Source organism: Mesoplodon bidens (genome assembly GCF_964165515.1).
Source record: "Mesoplodon bidens genome assembly, chromosome: 16".
Lineage (NCBI taxonomy): Eukaryota > Metazoa > Chordata > Mammalia > Artiodactyla > Ziphiidae > Mesoplodon > Mesoplodon bidens.
In genome coordinates, this window is record NC_138173.1 from 24,326,277 (window position 1) to 24,345,747 (window position 19,471).

The window sequence follows — 19,471 nt, forward strand, 5'->3', positions numbered from 1 at the left end:
AAACCCAGAGACTAAAGCACAAGGCAACTGAACTACCATTGCCCCTCTGGAGTGGCCCCCTAATCCCTGTTGCTAGAAACTTAGTTTCATCTTTCCTTAGAATGGTTTTTATGTAACACAAGGAAGTGTCAGTTGTACAAATAAAGGACTTATTTGGGCAACAGAAAATGATAGAGCAGGTCATCAGGCGTCATAAGAATAGCAACAGCAGCACTGATTGTCACTGTGGTTCTTAAACCCTTTTCAGGTTATATCTGCCTTTGTGGCTCAAAGTCACGAATACACTCCATTGGGAAAAAAAGTGCACATCTAATTTTACAGACAATTTCAGGGGGTTCAAGGACCCCTTACCCTACCCTACCCTACCTTAGTGGTCCATCTTTTACAAATTATTCTAACATACATTTTAGTTTTGACCCTCACACATGCCCCTGCAGGGCTGATATTATTAGCCTCATTTTCAGAAGGACCTGAGGCTCCAAGCAGTGACTTGTTTAATACACTTAGTGCAGCGGCCCCCAACCTTTTTGGCACCAGGGACTAAAGTTTCTGGAAGACAGTTTTTCCACAGAGCGGGTGGTGGAGGAGGATGGTCCAGGCGGTAATGCGAGCGATGGGGAGCGGCTGTAAATGCAGGTGAAGCTTCGCTCACTTGCCCGACGCTCACCTCCTGCTGTGCGGCCCGGTTCCTAACAGGTCACGGACTGGTACCGATCCTCGGTCCTGGGATTGGGGACCCCTGACTTAGTGAGTATATCAGGGAGGCTTTACAAATTTAAGTCCACTTTCTTTCCACTTGGCATACTGGCCTATAAGTCTGCAGTGGGCATCTCCATGGTGACTAGGAAGATCAAGTTGGCTTAGTCCCTAGTCCCGTGTTCAGAATTTTTAAGGCACAGTGTGGTGTGTAATTCTGAGTGCAAGTGACCCTGGATCGAACTGATGGAGATACGCCAAGCTCTGAAGGGAGGGCTGCCTTACCCAAGATGAATGGTCCGGATGTGCTTCTGGATACCCACTGCAGTGCTCAGAACCTTCCCACAGTTTTTCCAGAGGCATTTGAACATCACCTTCATGGAGTTCTATAAATGGGAGAGAAAGTTACATTCAAATGAAAACTAACCCAACAATTTTAATTTTTTTCCTTCATTAGAAAAGTAGCGGCATCCCATTCTCTTGACTATAACTCAGCACACCATTCTAGGAAACGCCCTGGCTGGTGAGGATCTCGGTGACCTCAGAGATTTACTTGCATCCTTCATGAATACTGAGCCCTGCTGGAACATTTAGTTCACTTTCATTAAGGTGGTCACAGGGCCATTTAGGCATTAATGACAGTGTCTAACATTCACTGAGCACTTACCATGTGCCAGGTGCTAGTCTAAGAATTTATCTCACTTAATCCTAAAAGATGGATGCTATTATTATCACCCTTTTACAGATTCATGGAAAGCTTCAGGAAAACTTGCCCTGTCTATGAGCCAGCTTCCAGCAAAGCTGAGATGTGAAGTTTGGGAGTCTGGTTCCAGGAACCACTCTCTCCACCAGGATACAGTTCCATCTTCTCTTACAAGGACCTCAGAAGTTTTCCAAAACAGTCCAGCACAGTGATTGAGAGCACCGATTCTGGACTGCCTTTCTCAAGTCCTGGTTTCCTTATTTATCAAGTAGGAACAATAGCACCTGTCTCATAAGGTTATTATGAGGATTAATTATGAGGTCATGAAAGTGAATCATTTAGCGCAATACTGACGGGAGCAATTATTCAACCAATGGCAGCTATTATGGTCTTATTATGATTATACTTCCCGGAGTGAATTTGACAGGGAGTGAGTTTTCTCCAGGGAGGGTGCTTGTCGTTGGACTGCTGTTTGCTAATTGTTTCCATGGGCACGGTGACAATCACTTCCATGTACTCACCAAGCCCCATCTCGTTTTCGCCTGGGAACAGACTAGACTTCACTTCCCAGCCTCCCTTGCAGTTAGGTGGGGTCAGGGCCAGGGGAACATGGGCAGAAGTGACACACATTCCTTCTAAGCCTCGTCCCTAAACTACTTCTCAATGTCACCCAAGTCCGCTCTGCTGACTAGAGGTAGGGGATACCCAGGGACTTAGGGGACAGTAGAACCACTAGATCAGAGATTTTTAAATTTTCAATATTTTTAAAATTGAAGTATAGTTGATTTACAATGTGGTGTTTATTTCTGCTGTATAACAAAGTGATTCAGTTATACATATATATATATATATATATATACACACACACTTTTTTTTTTTTTTTTGCGGTACGCGGGCCTCTCACTGTTGTGGCCTCTTCCGTTGCAGAGCACACGCTCCGGACACACAGGCTCAGCAGCCATGGCTCACGGGCCCAGCCGCTCCGCGGCATGTGGGATCTTCCCGGACCGGGGCACGAACCCGTGTCCCCTGCATCGGCAGGCGGACTCTCAACCACTGTGCCACCAGGGAAGCCCCATGGACCCCTTCTTGAATAATGTTTTTTAATGTTTAAAATAAAATACATAGGATTACGAAAAACTGCAAGAGTACTGAAATAGCTATCAAAATACTTAAAAATTTTGTGAAATGGTAATATATGTACTCTTTAACCCATTAAATAACAAGATTTTTAAGTGAGTCTAGTAACTACCATAATCTCAAAGTAGTGTTAAGCATAAATGATATTTCATGATATCTGCTAAAATTGTAAGGTGATATGAAAATATCCATGATTTCTATTGTTACTAAAGTCACAGGTGGCATTAACATTATTGTGGTTTGATGTCTTCGATCATAATTGCAGGAAATGCTAAATTATAGTTAAAAGATTCATGACAATAAAGATATACTTCTTCTCCCACCCAAGTTCACAGACTCCCTGAATTCTGTCTACCCCCTTTCTGGGACCTGTGGACTCCAGGTTAAGAACCTCTGTACCAGGAGGAAGGGGCCTGGGTCCCTGAAGGATTGTGTGGGGCAGAGACACCCCTTCACCACCCCCGCTGACCTGATTGGATTGTGACATGAGAAGTCCTTTATGGGGTTAAGCCACTGACGTTTGGGAATGGGTTGTTTCAACCGTAAGCCTACCCTGACCAATCAACATAGCAGTCATGACACCTTCCTTGAACTGACGGAATTGATGTAGCTTTGTTTACAAGTCTAGTAGGATTTCTGCCCTCAAGCCCTGTTCTAGAAAGCAATCATTTACACATTTAGAGGATGATTCATCAGCTATTATGATGGGATTAATATCCTGATCCAGCCAGCCAGCCACCCACCGGCACCCAAGTCTTTCTCTAGGTTTCTCAATTGAAACAAGGTACCTGGCAACTTCCCGGAGTGAGGAGTATCCTGTGTGTTGGGAATGGTCACTTTCAGTATGGCAAGTGGCACATGGTCACAGTCTGCTGGGAAAGACTAGTGACAGCAGAAGGAGCTCACGCCTCCTGTGGGCTTCATGAGCCTAGTGGCCTAGGGGTCCCAGGGACTCTGGCCAGGTGGCCATCATTCCTGACACAGCAACCTAGCCATTCCCACTGTAGCTCCCAGGCATCTCAGACAGCCTGCCTGTGCTCCCCGCTGCAATGGGCGGTACTGAGCTCTAGGAGCTGCAGCAGCGAAGAGATGGAGCAGAAGGTGAGAGAGGGATGTGAGGGGAGCTGAGAAGCAGAGACACAATTAGGAGACTTTAAAGTACATGGTCCTGATGCATCGGTGTTTATTCTAAGGAGACAGTTCACAAATTTCAGGCTGCCTGATCTCCTTGAGCCACTGATCCAAACGCCTGAGATGTAAGATGGGCCAAATGGGGAGAGTTTAAATCTTGCCCTGCCCCCCACCCCAACCCCAAGGTTCACAAAAAAGAATTCTGCTTGGTGTTTTTTATTCAAAGCATATAACAACTTAACAGTATTAATGAACAAATCCTCCCCCTAGGAGTGCTTTCTGCCCATTTTTCAAACAATGAAGCTATACTTTTAAAAATTATCTTCCACTTAAGGGAATTAATGACTCAAACCAAAATTACAGGTATCTGAGAGTCCAAATATCCATCTGGAAATGAAGTCATGATAGATGAGAACACTTTCTGATTCATTCCAAGCCTTTTTGCTGATGGTATTCCTTTATTCATTAAACCAGGTAGCTATTTAGCAAGGAATATTCCAGTGACTTCTTTTCTTTCCAGAAAGAAAAGAAGCTGTTCTCCAGGAACTTAGATCCTAGTGGGAGAGAGAGAGAAATGATAATAAATGATGATTGTTTCAGGTATGGTAAGGTCACTGGAAATGGGGGTGGGCTGCGTTAGGTCAGACAAAGCCTCTAGAAAGTGACTTCTGAGCTGGGATCTGAAGGTTGGAGAAGAAGCCAGTCATGCTATGAGCTAGAGTTTTCCAGGCAGAGGGAAGAGTTAATGCAAAGGTATGAAGATGGGGAAGAGCTTGACATATTGTAGGGCCAGAAAGAACAGTGAATTTAGAGGGAAAGGAGAGAGGCTGTGATCTGTTTGAAATAATGTGGAGAGACAAGGAGGGACAGATCATGCAGGGTCTTGTAGGTGAAGGTAAGGAATTTGGATTTTATTCTAAAATAAAGAAGCTACTGAAGGGGTTTAAGGAGGGGAACGACATTATATGATTTAGGCTTTAAGAAAACATCACTCTATTCTGGGGAGAGAAAAATAAGGTCACCAGTGTGATGCTCCCACAGGTCAGAGAAGAGGGCGGCTGGAAGAAGGTTTGAGCAGTGAGAATGGAGAAAAGTAGACACATTCAAGATCTATTTTGGTACTCTGTAATGGCCTATATGGGAAAAGAATCTAAAAAAGGGTGGATATATGTATACGTGTAACTGATTCACCTTGCTGTACACCTGAAACTAACACAACATTGTAAATCAACTCTACTCTAATAAAAATTTTTTTAAGAAGATCAATTTTTGAGGCAGATCAAACAGTACTTGCTGTTGGGCTGAGTATGAGGAATGTTAAAAGGGGCGGTGTCAAAGATGACTTCTATAGCTTTGTGAGTTGTGGTTCTGTGTGGGATATGCTAATGTTGAGATCCCTGTTATTGATCAAGAGGAGGTGGCAAGTAACACCATGGATCTGTGAGCCTGGAACTGAGGGGAAATCAGGGCTAGAGACGTACATTTGGAGTCAGGAGCTGAAGGATTTCTTAAAACAGATCTGGATGAGATCATCTAGGGAAAAAAGTGCAGCTAGAGATGATGAGAAGGCCCAGGATACTGCAGCATCCAATATTTCATGTAGGAGATTGAGAAAGAGCAGCCAGAGAGAGAGAGGGTGGGGAAAGTAGTAGTAATCCAGACAGTGTGGTATGACCAGCACAAATAGAAGAAAGTGGTTCAAGAAGGGATATGTGACTTATCCAGTAGCACTTGATGACTCCTACCAATTAGTCAGTTAGATCAAGTCTTTTGAAATTAATATAATAGTACTACACAACGTTTAGAGCCAAATTCATTCTACATCTTAGGAATTTTGTGGGTCAAACTGCTGATTGTTTTAGGAAATGACAATCACATTTTTTTTTTTTTTTGCGGTACGCGGGCCTCTCACTGTTGTGGCCTCTCCATTTGCAGAGCACAGGCTCCGGACGCGCAGGCTCAGTGGCCATGGCTCACGGGCCCAGCCGCTCCGCGGTATGTGGGATCTTCCCGGACTGGGGCACGAACCCGTGTCCCCTGCATCGGCAGGCGGACTCTCAACCACTGCGCACCAGGGAAGCCCTACGGTGGTATTTTTGTGCCATAACAAGTATTATGTATAACATTCTGTTCCTAGTCCTTGCAATAATATGTCAAGCATTTACTTCTTGAATTGATTACTAAAGCTTGGTACTGATTATAGAAAAATAAATGTCATTGGTATAACTCCTTTCCTTAGTTAAGAGGAAATAGCTGGTATAGAGGTATCGGATCCCCCAAATACAATGAAGCTGACCAACATCCTCTCTAAATCCCTTGGAATTTGGAGCCCTACCAATTGCAAGTGTTTGCGTGTCATCTCCTCAATTACGCCCATACTTTTTTGGGCCCCTGCTAAGGGCTCCAAAGAAATCTGTTGCCCAAAGAAAATTAGGTAATGGAAATGAAGAAAAATGATCAACTTTGTTTCCTCCTTGCTTTTCTCTTTTGCCCGTGGGGTACCACACCACCCCTTCTGATTCCTTCTAGCCCTATCTACACCTTTATAAAGAGCCTCTTCATTAAACTCTTCTCAATTACCCCACTTGAGAACACCATCAGCTTCCCCCAGGACCTTGATTGAAATGGGGAAAAAGTAGGTTATAAAAGAATATAAACAACATTATATATTTGGGAGGGTATGTAATACAAATAATTACATGGTAGAAATTGCATGGTAGAAATACTGGGGAAGGGTATCTTATTTTTACATTAATTTCCAAACATAAAAATTACCCTATTTTAAATTTAAAATGAAAGTCACCCTATAACACTTGTTTGATTAATTTCTGGAGAATAAAAGTATACTAGCATGAGCACCTCAACTTTAATGAAATCAAATGACTTCTCTCTACCTAGGTGAAGAATGTTCTCCGTCGAACCAGAGGCCCCTTAAATGGTGCTTAAGTACTTTTCAAAGTCCCCTGACTACATCCAATGGAGACAAATCCTTTGTCTACAGACTACTCACTGTTATGCTAAAGGAAAGCCAGCCATGGGAGGAGGAGAACAGGGAAAAAAATAGCTAAATAAACACCCAGATTGCCACATGGATCCAAGCTTGTCCAAAGAGGCCAAACCAAGCAAAGCTGCCGGTGGAGTTGCAGCCTCCAAGTCTGAACGTGCCCATCTGTGCTTCAGTCCTGGCTTCTCCTCTCAGCTCGAACAGACGTTCAGAAAGCTGGGATGTCCGAGGTAGAGAGAGGTCACTGTCGGTTGGGAAGCACAGCGTGCTAGGGTCCTCCACACATCTGCGTGATTAAGCTGAAGTTCCTGGCAGTTACAAGCAGACTCACGGAATCTCACACATGCCCAATGTGATATTCACAGCAGCATCCAGGAAAGCTCTTTAGAACCAGCCAACTTTGGCCTTGTGGGCTACGATGGCTTGAAAGAACTTCCTGGGGATTCATCACTTCTGCAGCAGCTTCCAGAATGTCTCTCATACTGACTGCTTTGGGGCTATAGGTTTCCTTCTTTGGCCAAGAAAGATCTTTGACCAAGGCTTCTTTCTTCATCTTCTCTCTGCTTCCCTTTCCATGGCAAACATCCATGCTGGGTTTGAATTATTTCATACTCAGGGTACATGGAGTAGTTTCTATTTTCCTGATAGAACCGAGACTGGTACACAGGACTGACAAGATGACTGCTGAAGGTCACCTTCAGTTCCAAGAGTGCAAACACAGCTGGATTTTGGGAGTGTTATATGACACGTCCAGGGATAAGTTCAATTACAGCTATATTCCAGGAGGTACATAAGCATGACTCTGAGCATCACATGACCAGTTTACCAGACAGCTGCCTGGAGTTAGCATCAAGTTGCCTTTTCTAAGGCAACTGAGAAGATCCTGAGGTATGTTTTATTTGGCGATTGGTGTGTGTGTGTGTGTGTGTGTGTTGGGATGGGCGAGGGGTGGACGCTCATACATCCAAGCTTCCCAGAGAGAAGAGGGTCCAATTATTCTGCACAGGTGAGTGTGCTGCCTCACACATGCTTCCTCAGCCTGCCTCATGGGAAGCCACGCCCCTGGCAGAGGCTGCAACAGCTCTTTCAGAACCAACACGTCTACTCAGACCTTCAGCGGGCTCCAAAGGCTGATAAATGCTGTCCTAAAAAAAATCAGTAACCGTTAGAAGTTGTAGGGATTCCAATTCTTTTCTTTACTGGGAGAGCAGCCTTACTTACACCTGTCACCTCACCACCTTGGGACTTTCTTTCTTTCTTTTTTTTTTTGCGGTATGCGGGCCTCTCACTGGCTTCTCCCATTGCGGAGCACAGGCTCCAGACGCGCAGGCTCAGCGGCCACGGCTCACGGGCCCAGCCGCTCCGTGGCATGTGGGATCTTCCCGGACCGGGGCACGAACCTGTGTCCCCTGCATCGGCAGGCGGACTCTCAAGCACTGCGCCACCAGGGAAGCCCGGGACTTTCTTTCTTTATTCGTAAAACAAGAGGACTAAACAAGATTAGTGATTTTGGATCTGTGAGGTGTGTAGGTAAATTCCAATGTATACCAAGCAGGGATTAAACATCTCTCACCTGTACGTGCCATTTATAGATTCTGTGGTAATAAAATTTAAAAATAACAAAAAGATTTTTGTAAATGGAATAATACAGAATGTATCCCCTTGGATCTGGCTTCTATACCTTAGCATAATTTTTTTTTTGAGATTCACCCACTGTTCCTTATTTCAGCCATTAGTTGCCTTTTATTGTGGTGTAGTATTCCGTTTTATAACGTACCACAGGTTTCCAGTTTGGGGCGGCAATGAATAAAACTGCTATGAAATTTGTCTCCAAGTGTTTTTGTGGACATGCTTTCTTATCTCTTAGGTAAATATCTAAGAGTGGAATTACTGGCCCATATGGTGAATATATATTTACCTTTATAAGAAAGTGCCAAACTGCTTTACAAAGTGGTTGTACCATTTTACATTCTCAAGAGCAATGAATGAGAGTTCCTGTTGCCAACATTTGGTATTTTGTACACCAAAAAGTGCACACTGTATGATTCCATTTTCAACAGGCAAAATTCATCTCTAGTGACAGAAGTCAGGGCAGCAGCTGCCTGTCTGGGGTGGGGGGTGGCATCTGAGTGAAGAGGACACAAGGATCGCTGGCCTGGATCACAGTGGTGGTTACTCAGGTGGAGACATTAGTCAAAACTCACTGAACTATACATTTAAAGCGAGTTCATTTTATCATGTGGAAATGATACCTAAATATAGAGTAGATTTAAAATGATTTCTAAAACCACAACAAAAGTATTCCTGAATTAATAGAAATCCCTAGTCATTATATATTTTCTCGATCAGTGATTTCTAAAAGTGCATCTCACCTTTGGGGACATCTGTACATTTCCAGACATGATCAAGCGGTCCTGTAACTTGGAAAGGTTGAGCCTGGGCTCGGTGATTTCTGAAGTCTTTCGAGCTCCTGGACCACACACTGCCTGGCAGACTATTCTAAGATGCTGTCATTGAATTGCCTACATCTCTCTTCTTTACCCTGATCCTCCCTGAGGTCAATCAGCTCCCCGGCTCTGGCTGGCAATGCTGTGTCATCACCGTGAAACCCGTACAGTGTGACCCTGAGCTGCTTTTCTTTTTTTTTTAATTTTTTTTTCTTTTCTTTTTTTTTTTTTTTAGTAATTTATTTATTTATTTTTGCTGTGTTGGGTCTTCGTTTCTGTGCGAGGGCTTTCTCTAGTTGTGGCAAGCGGGGGCCACTCTTCATCGCGGTGCGCGGGCCTTTCACTATCACGGCCTCTCCCGTTGCGGAGCACAGGCTCCAGACGCGCAGGCTCAGTAGCTGTGGCTCACGGGCCTAGTTGCTCCGCGGCATGTGGGATCCTCCCAGACCAGGGCTCGAACCCGTGTCCCCTGCATTAGCAGGCAGACTCTCAACCACTGCGCCACCAGGGAAGCCCTGAGCTGCTTTTCTTAGCACCGCCCTCCCCAGCAGTTCTAACAGATGGGTCTATTTCTGGAGCAGCAGTTCTTCTTACAGAAGGCACTTCTCTGCTCAAAATTAGTGGGTTAGGAATTAAGTCCGTGCAGAGACTGGCAACAGGCGTATTCGTGAGGGCCTTGGGGGTCTGTTTCCTTTCCGGAGCAGTCATTCACAATGTAAAGTGATTCACTGCTTTCTGATTCTGAAAGACTGAACACGTAGAATGGAGCAAATGATTAATTCTACTGTTTACTGTTTACTACTGTACAACTATGACCGAAGCAGCTTAGGTGAACTGAGCTGTTTTTTCTCTGACTTGAGATTCTCTCTAGTCCACAGGTAAAGTGGTTCATGGTCAAGACACCTGTGAAATAAATGAAAATGATGAAGGCTGGAATTTCGTGATTGCCTTTGATTTGTGCTGCTGTTCTGAAATGCAGAGTCCTGAGTCAGATTTCCTCACAGGGCCCTGATTTCTGCCACTGTCATTGCTTCCTTCACCCCTCACCTGACATAGTCTGGTCTCTTCCATTAACCCTAAATAAGCCCAAGGCGGCTGAGATGGCCGAGGGGCTGCGGCGGCCCTGACCTGGTCAGGATGGGTCAGGTTGGAGGATGGAGGCAGGCAGCCTTCTCTCTCCACACCCACGGTTCTCAAACTCCATTTGGTCTGTTGTCAAATGGGTAAAAAGGAAAGCGAAATATTAGCAGCCAGCATTTACTGCTCACACATCCTCACAACAACTTGATCAATATGGTGCTATCATTCTCCATATTGTACAGATGAGGAAACTGAGGCTTAGAGAGGTCAAGTGATTTGCTAAGGTCACACGAGTACGGCAGCTGGGGTGCTAATTCCAGAGCCCGAACTGTTTTATCCTGTTTAGCAATGGACAAATCCAGAATCTGACTGAACCAGGAATCTGACATGGAAAGAAGCACGTTAGTAATTAGCTATCAGCCCCTCTTGATTTTCTGCAGGTCGTCAGGAATTGATGGTTAACTCTTGGCCTTCCAGAGAATTGTTTTCTCCCAGACGCCCGGAGCGGCTGTATTTAGGGCCATTCCACCACCTTGTGGTCATGATGGGAACTGCACCTTCCCCGTAGTCCCAGAATCCTGGCTCATACCACCAGGCTTTTCTCCGAGCAGCTGCGAAGTACTGTCCGTCTGAAATTCCAGAGGAAAAATTCTTCTAGAACGGGGCTTGACGCAGTTGACTGGCTGATCTCCAGAGCCGGGAGAAAGAAGCCTTTCATTTCCCCTCCTCGCACCCCCCGTACCTTGGCTGAAGGGCCTGTTAAGAGCGATGGGCGCTTCCTGCGGGAAGTCGCGCCCCCATCAGACAGCCTGGAGTTCCGCTCTCTGTCTTCAAGTTCTTTGCGAACCCTTTGCACCCCGCTCCCACCCTGCCATGTAATGTTGGCTGTAGCTGGGTCTGTTTTCTCTCCATGTTGTTTTCTTCTGGGCGGCAGAGGGAAATGTGGATTCCTTCAATTCATTTGCCTCAAGAGTTTCATCTTTGCTCTTTCAGCGAAACTGATCTTATTTCTAACACATTATAAGCTACAGGACTTTGGGCAATTCACATAACCTCAGTGAGACTCTTCTGCTCAATAGGGATATGACTCGGCCAAGGAGTTTTGTGATGATTAAATGACATGCTGCGTTTAAAAGCATTTTGTAAACTGTAACAAAATATGCAAATGTAGTTATTGTCGGCAATTGTTTCTTGCTTACTACTGAGAGTACGCGATAACGCCTTGTCTAGGCAATGAATCTCTCTTCCTCTTTACACAAGTGGAACAGGGATCACGGAAGAGGTGACAGTGAGGAAAAGCGATAAGGAGTTTCTATAATGAGGAGGAAGATCAGGGTCATTGCTTCATAATCAGTATAGGGTATGCCTCCTCCCCCTTTGTTTCGGGGTCCTAAAATGTCCATTACAAAGTTGTTACATTCCAGTACATGGGGTTTTAGGGCTTGTAAGCCCTTTCTACTTATGGCTGGTCACACTTAATCTTCATGATTGTCTTGAGAGAGGTTTGATAATGCCTGTCTGCCTGTTTGACAGATTAAGAAGCTAATGATGAGAGGGATGAAGTGTTTTCCTTAAGTTCTCAGGGTAGCAAAGTTGAGTTGAGAATGTGGATCTTTTGATTTCCGATCAGGGCTCCTTCATTTACCACTTACATGTTCCCTCTTTATAATAAGGAACAGGGGCTTCCAAACTTTTTTGGCCAGGAGCCACAGTAAGAGACACATTTTGTACAGTAGACATGTAAGTGTACAACTGAACCAAAGCATCAAGAAACAGTACTTATCCTGATTATGTACATTGCACCCTATTCTGTCCTATTCATTAAAGATGTGCTGTTCACAGCTCATTAAACCGATTCACAACCCACTCGTGGATTGAGACCTGCAGTTTGGAAAATACTGATCTAGAAGGTTCTCAAACAATCCCCACAGGATACGTGACCATCACAACTGCCCCTGGTCTCAAATGGATATTATGAATCTGAGGGAATGAAGAGGAAAATAAAAGGAATTCAGAAGGTTTCACCAACTAGAACATATTGCCTAATGGATTAGACAAGGAACTCTCAGAAATCTTTTGAAATATGATTTTTAAAACTCTAAAATAGCTGCATTACAGTTACTGTGTTTCTACCACATCGTGAGCACAGCATTTATCACTCATAATTATTATTGCCTCTTTACACATCAGTGTCCACCCACCCAACTTTCAACCTTGAAGGAAGGGGCTACGCCTTAATCTCAGGGCATTGAGCACTGTGCTTGCTGGGTGCTCAGTAAATATTGGTTCACTTAATACATTAAAAAAAATGAATTGCAACCATCCTACTTTCCTGTTACTCTCACTATTCAAAGTACCATTAAGTTCAAAAGGCAACGACTAAAGCGGCAGGGGGGTGGGTGTGATGAATTGGGTGATTGGGATTGACATGTATACACTGCTGTGTATAAAACGGATGACTAATAAGAACCTGCTGTATAAAAAAAAAAGGCAATGACTTGGTCTATGTAAAATCCTCTCGTTAAAAATTAGGGACTACGAGCTTCATCCTATTGGTATTACGGCGGGCAGGGGGGAATCCAGAGGGAGAAGTCATAAAGAAAGAAGGAGGAACTTGGTTTTCACTCGTTCATGCATCCCTACTACCCCGACTCCTGCAGAGTGGGTCTGTGCCCTTCAAATAAATGCCACTAAGTAATGATTTTTTTTTTCTTTTCCCTTGGTGACTTGACTATCCCCTAATCGAGTTGAAGCCTACAGACCTTAAATACGAGTCTGACTAATGCAACCTAATTGCGATGCAAGAGTATGAATTTTGGCTCGTGGCTAGAGTAGAAAGGAAAGGCTGTGATGGGCCTTCAGCAGCGCACCTTACAAGCATCGGGGGTTCCCTGTGTTGAGTCCTTGCCACAAGGCTGGGCCACGCTTGATGAGAGCCAAGGCCACACACTCTGAAGGCCCCAGAGAGAAAGTCTGTGCAGCCTGAAGCAACAGAACAAGACTCCGGGTCCACGCAGCCGTCTTGCCTACGGGTTCCCACTGATAAAAGTGCCAGCCTCTCTCCCCGTCTAGTCAAGCGAAGACGCAGTGTCTCCGGGGACCCACGGGATGCCGGAACAACTCCAGGCCCCCTGCCCAATGGACTGGAGTGTAAAACAGCAACTCTTCATGCCACTGCCTCCGGGAAGGATAGCAGACTACATTAATGCCCTGTTCTCTGGGCAGAGAGAGTGCGTACACCACCGCCCCTGCTACACATGCTACGTGATGCTAAGAGAGACACAGGGAGGGACGGTGTTGGATCAGTGCCATCTCTTTGTTTTTCTCTTTGAAATGAACTGGGGGGAAAAAAACGTTGCACTGCAATCCTCAGGGTTTTCTTTGGATTTTTGTTTGTGAATAGTCATTAATAATGAAGCTGCCAATTGCAAATTAAAAGACTAATATATAATAACAGTTTCATATTTACATGGAGTTTTAAAAAATGTTAGAATGTTTTCTTAGATAGAGCAGTAGAATTTCTTTATTCAATGAAACAGAAATGCTTTTTAAAATCGTGAGTGAACATAATGATTTAAATGTACGTGAAGAGAATGAAAAGAATACGAGTTTTCGCTTCAGGCAGACCTGGTGTGAATGGCGGCTCAGGCCCTTCCTAACCCGCAGGACAGGAGAGAGTTAAATGTATAATCTCCCTGGTCCTCAATCTCCTCCTATCAAGACAGGAAAATAATACTTACCGTACAGGACTGCTGTGAGGATTAAATAAAAGTGTAATCAATTAATTTATTAAATCAATTAATTAGACCTCCGTTTTCACTTCTAATTTAATAAATGTATAATTTGGGGTATATTACTTATATACTACATACGTTTATATGTTAGCTTTCATGTATATTTCACACCTGGTTTTATAAAAATAAGATGCAAAATATTCTTTCCAACAACGCTTCAGGGCTCAGTGAAGCAGAAAAGAGAAAAACATATTAATTTTATTTTACAGATGAAGAAGTTAAGTGCCATGAAGAGAGTGAGTTAATTACCAAACCAAGCCTGAAGTCCAATTTTCTGACTTCCAAATACTGGTAGGTCCCAGGTTATCTGATGTTAACTCTTAACCAGTGCAGCAACTTACAACCAGGGGAGAGGACGGGGATGGGATGGGGGGAATGCTTCCTTGGAGGAAACATATTAATATCTTAGTCGTTTCTATTTGTCTTTAGCCACGACCCTTAATTTATTTTGAAACTTCAAAGAACATTAGAGGGGAACAGAGGCTGTTCCTGTTGATCAAAAGGGGCGTGGGTTGGAGAAGTATCGAAATCACCACCCCGGGATCAAACCCGCCCTTAGAAGGCGGAGGGAAAGCACCGTCCCACAACTGAAACCCGAAACCAACCTTTCGTTTCCTGGGAATGGGCTCGTCAAAGAGAAGGTTGCTGGCCTCCGCCTCGTCGATGCCATCGTCCGGGGGCGCGGGGCTGCGGAAGGGCTTGAAGCTGTCGGCGGACAGCGGCGGCGACGGCGTGGACGGGTTGGACTGGTCGCTGGGGGCGCTCCAGCTCCAGTAGCCGCTGCTGCTCGTGCTGGAAGGCACGCCGCCTCCCTCCTTCCACGATCCGCTCAGGCCCTCTGTCCCGTCACACAAGCACAGCGTCAGTACCCAGTCCCGGACCCCGGGGAGCCCAGGCATGGGTCAGAGGGGAAACGGGGGCCCGGATTCCATGCCGGTGAAGGCACCTGCAGCCCACTTGGCAGTTGGCAACAGCTGCGCATGTACGTTTCACTCTACTTATACTTCAAAAAAAAAAAAAAAAGCCTCATTATAGTTTATAAACATTTATTTTAGCCACACGATAGCAGGTTTCTCTAAGAGTTTTCTGATGGGTGTTGCTTTTTGCAACACTAGTTCTTACGGATGAGAGTGGAGATTACATAAAAACAAGGGAAAAAAAGATGTTCTGGTTCCCTAAGTTTGGGAAGACCGGTGTTTATGGACTGTATCCCTAAGGGAGAAGTCATTTGCCGTATTTCCCCACACCCCACACCTCCGCATTTTAATACGATAAAAGGAATTTCTTATAGGACTGTGATTCTTGGAATACATTTATAGAAAGAGTTAGTCTAAGATTTAAGAACCTAAGAGAACGAATTTCTGATTAGTTACCTAAAGCCGTTTACCATCCTGCTTTATATAAGAAATAATCGTGCCTTACATTTGGTGTGTGTTTTACATCTTACAAAGCTTATTCACACAATCTCATGCATTCTCACACTATCTTTCAGGGTAAGGATTATCATGCCCCTTTTACAGACAAGGACCCTGAGTCACCAGGAATTGAAGTGATTTGCCATTTCACCATGATTAGTACATAACTTGGACGGGCCAGGGCCCCAAACCCTGGTATACCAGTTGGCCTTCTTTCTCCTTCAGGGCTGCAGGCCCTGTGTTGTGAGCATCCTCCCTTCTCTCTGGCAAAGCTGAGATCGTAAAAGAAGTTATTGGATAATTACTGACAAGATTGGTGTTGAATTTTACCTTTCCACTTGTGGGGGAAAACATGATGAAATGCTTGCAAATATAGAGAGATCTTTGCCCAGTTTGAATGTCTTCAGGGGGCTCTTTTAATCACAGAAGATTTGCTTTACTTTTCAAAATGCCCAATCTTAATTAGCATTTGTATAAATTCGACTTTCTTTTTGGATAATTTCTTCTCCATATTAATGCACATTTTGAATATATTAAAACTATATTTTAACTCCAAGGAGGAAAAAAAATCCCAAAATGACTCATTAAAAAAATGCTGTTAACAACTGTGTAATTAGTAATGAAGTGAAGACAAATAGCAGACTAGCATTCATGGAAAAATTTCTCAACTACCTTCACCTAATCACAGGCTTCCAGAATATTCCACAACTTATGTCAAGCAAAAAGTTCAGTTAGATGAATGAAGTTTTAAGTTGAATAGCAGAAGTAAGTTGACCATCTCCTTAAAGCCAGGCTCTAACAGAATTACATGGTCATTTATGCAGGCTCACACCTTGACAGCAGCAACAAAACCAAAAACCAAATCAGCATCTCAGTCCCTGTAGTCTACACAGAGACTGATATACTCCCTGGACCCGAGTTGCCTCTAATAAATAAGAAAGCTCCATTCACTACAATATGAATTCAAGAGGAGCCCAGTGTAAGGCCTTAGGTAATACTACCTGGTGTGACAAACTCACGTGGCAGGCCCAGGAGGCTTATAAATGTATCACAGCATAAACTTGTAAATAAAACAAGTTCATAGTGCAAGATCTGTAATCATGTGAAGTATGAGGAACTGAAATTATTTTGAGAACAAACAATTGTTACAGTGTGGTTACACTGCTTCATGCTAATGCCAAAAGTTAATTTGTTTGTTTACCTGTGAATGACATTTCCTTTAGAAACACCATTTGGAGACCTCCCTGGTGGTCCAGTGTTTAAGAATCTGCCTTCCAATGCAAGGGACTGGGGTTCGATCCCTGGTTGGGGAACTAAGATCCCACATGCCGTGGGGCAACTAGCCCATGTGCTGCAACTACTGCACCCATGCGCTGCAACAAAATATCCCACGTGCCGAACTGAAGATCCCAAGTGCCACAACTAAGACCCGATGCAGCCAAATAAATATTTAAAAAACAAACACTATTTAATCAGAAGGACCATGGAATCTAGAAATATATTTTTCAGAAAAAAGTCAGAACCAATTCATAATATTTTTTAGAGAGCAGTATCTCCTTATCTTAAACATGTGTTTGCTAAAAATGCAGACAGGCATTTTGCTGAATCTCACCCTCTTTGCCGACCCACATCCTAACAAAATGATCCTTTTCCAGCACAGTAAAGGATCACAACAGTTTCCCAAAATTCACTGATATACAATCATTCTGGAGATAATTTTTATTTCTAAAGTAAAAAAAGCCTTCATTATCATAAATTGCTTCCCCCTTTTAAGAATTTCCTCCCCTTTGCAGAATAAATGAGAGATATCAGAAATTTGGGATTACTATTTGGATAGTTATTTTTTCAGTCATAATGAACACTTCCTTTATAACTATGCTAAGAAAAGTTTGTACTGAAGAAGCAAAAGGTTTATTTTGATTCTAACATTTCAATACAAAGGAATATTAAAAATGTTCTCAAATTAAAAATATTCAATGGTAAAAAGAACGATTATATCAAAATTACTGTTTTCCCCTGAGGATTCCGTGAAATTCTGTAATTCCTTTTTCCTAGAATAGGTTTTGGGGATGACTTCACTTTTGCTTTTCCTATCATCTTTCTTTAGCAGCTTTGCCAAGCTGAGAGGGACATCAGGAGAAATCATGTTCATCTCAAGAGCACGGTGTCTACTCTGTGTGAGGAGGTGACATCACCCCAGCTTGAGGTGAATCATGACGGTGGGCACTCCTGATTTCTGGTATTGATCTGAATTCCCAGTATCTTGACCATTCTTCCCACTTACAAATGGATTGGAGTGAGTTTTGGTGAGGATTCAGTGGATGCTCCACAAATTTATTTTAACACCTCCTGCTTACAACCAGATTATGGGTGAACCCTAGCTCTAGCTCATCTTTGACTAGGCTGGCTTTTGCGAGAAGGTCTTCCCTGGCTGTTAAGTTCCATCCAGCGGTCCCAGTGCATTACATTCACTGAAGTGCAATACGGCTTCTGCCATGGGCCATCCACTGTGAATGCTCTTGCCAAAGCCACCAAATTCTTCGTGAGGCAGAATTGAGTCCTTCTCATGCTTGACCTTCTGAAGCATCAGATGTCACTCCCTGAAACAAGCTTCTTCCTTGGCTTTCATGAAGTCACACTCTCCTAATCTCTGCTTCTCCAGTTACCCCTCCCTCCGCCTCTTCCTGGGTTCTTTGTCTTCCGTGATGAGAAGGGTCACCACTTCCCTCTTAGCCACCTTCTCTTCGCCCTCCACTTCTCTACAACTCTCTCAGGGTCATTTCATCTATGCTCATGGCTTCAAAATGTTGCCTTCCAATTCCACAGCAGCCCAGACCTCTCTCTCAGGCTGCACCCAGATCCCCATCAGATGCTGCCTCTTGGATGATCCTCAGGTACTCCCCACTAAACGTGTTTCAAGCTGGACCTACCATCTTCTTCAGCAACCCCACTTCTCGCTCCAAACATTCACTAATAGATGTCTTCCTCTGCTTTTGTTCCCCATCTCAGGGAATGGGCTTCCTTGCTGAGGCACAGCAACTTCACAGAAGTCACCCTTATCACTCCTCCTCCTTCATCCTCTCTGTCTATCACCAACTCCTGTTGGTTCTGCCTTTTTCACATTTCTCAGTTATGCCCTATATGCATCCACACTGTGACCACCAAGATTCAGGACACCCACATGTGTTTTTTTTGTTTATTTTTTGTTTTGGCCAGTAAATCCAATTATAACTTTCTAGCGCCTAAATCATTTAAGAGCTCTCCTATAGCCTCAGATGAATGTCCAAACTCATAACCAGGCATACATGGCCCCCTGATTTCCTGCCAGGCTCTCCAACTTCATCTCCTACTGCCCTCCTGATTTATCATATTGAATTATGCACGTCAATATTATATCACGACGAAGAAGATCTGGAATCAGGAAGATACAATAGAATTTCAGCTCTGCTCTTTACAAGTTAATTAATCCCCAAGTGCCTCAGTTCACTCATCTGTAAAACAGTGATAACATCTCATAGAATTGTTGTGATAAATTACATGAGATAAAGCAAACTTAGCACTTGGCACATAGTAAGTGCTCAATAAATGCTAGCCATTAATACAGCTGTGATAGTCTTCCCCCGCCCCACCCACAGAGACTGTACACTACCTGGGAGTATGGACACTGTTTCACTGATGTATTCAAACCATCTATTATGGTACCTAGTAAATATATACTGAATGAAAGAACAGAGTAAGATGCCTAGGATAATGCTTTTTCAAAATATTGAATCTTCAGAGCTCTTTGATCCAACTCCCCCTCCAACCAAACAGAAAAAAAAAAAAAGCTGGGGAAGTAACTTCATTAGACCAGTCTCCATTTCCCTGGGGGAAAAAGGAACACAAGTTCTCAAAGACGTGTTTTGGAAAGGTGATGGGGATCCATAAATGTGTAGTGAAAGGATGGATGCGTGAATGAGATGCAGTGGGGTCTTCGGGATGATGGGGAGGAGGCTGATAGCTCTGGGGTCCACTTCTCCCGCATTTCTCCTCACTTCCTGCTGACGGGTGAGCGTTAACTG

At 43.9% G+C, this 19,471-nt stretch overlaps 1 protein-coding gene across 4 annotated transcripts in view; it reads right to left on the reverse strand.

The window, feature by feature from the left end:
- ZNF704 (zinc finger protein 704) overlaps positions 1–19,471 on the reverse strand; it is a 218,643-nt gene that overhangs the window by 26,585 nt on the left and 172,587 nt on the right. For all 4 annotated transcript variants that reach the window (XR_014017819.1, XM_081258804.1, XM_081258803.1 and 1 more), the window contains 2 exons: positions 14,601–14,833; positions 982–1,082 (listed from right to left, as the gene is read on the reverse strand). Coding sequence is in view for 3 of the 4 variants with exons in the window: in XM_081258804.1 (XP_081114930.1) it covers positions 982–1,082; positions 14,601–14,833 (334 nt within the window). In the remaining variant the exon portion in view is untranslated. The remainder of the gene's footprint in view (positions 1–981; positions 1,083–14,600; positions 14,834–19,471) is intronic.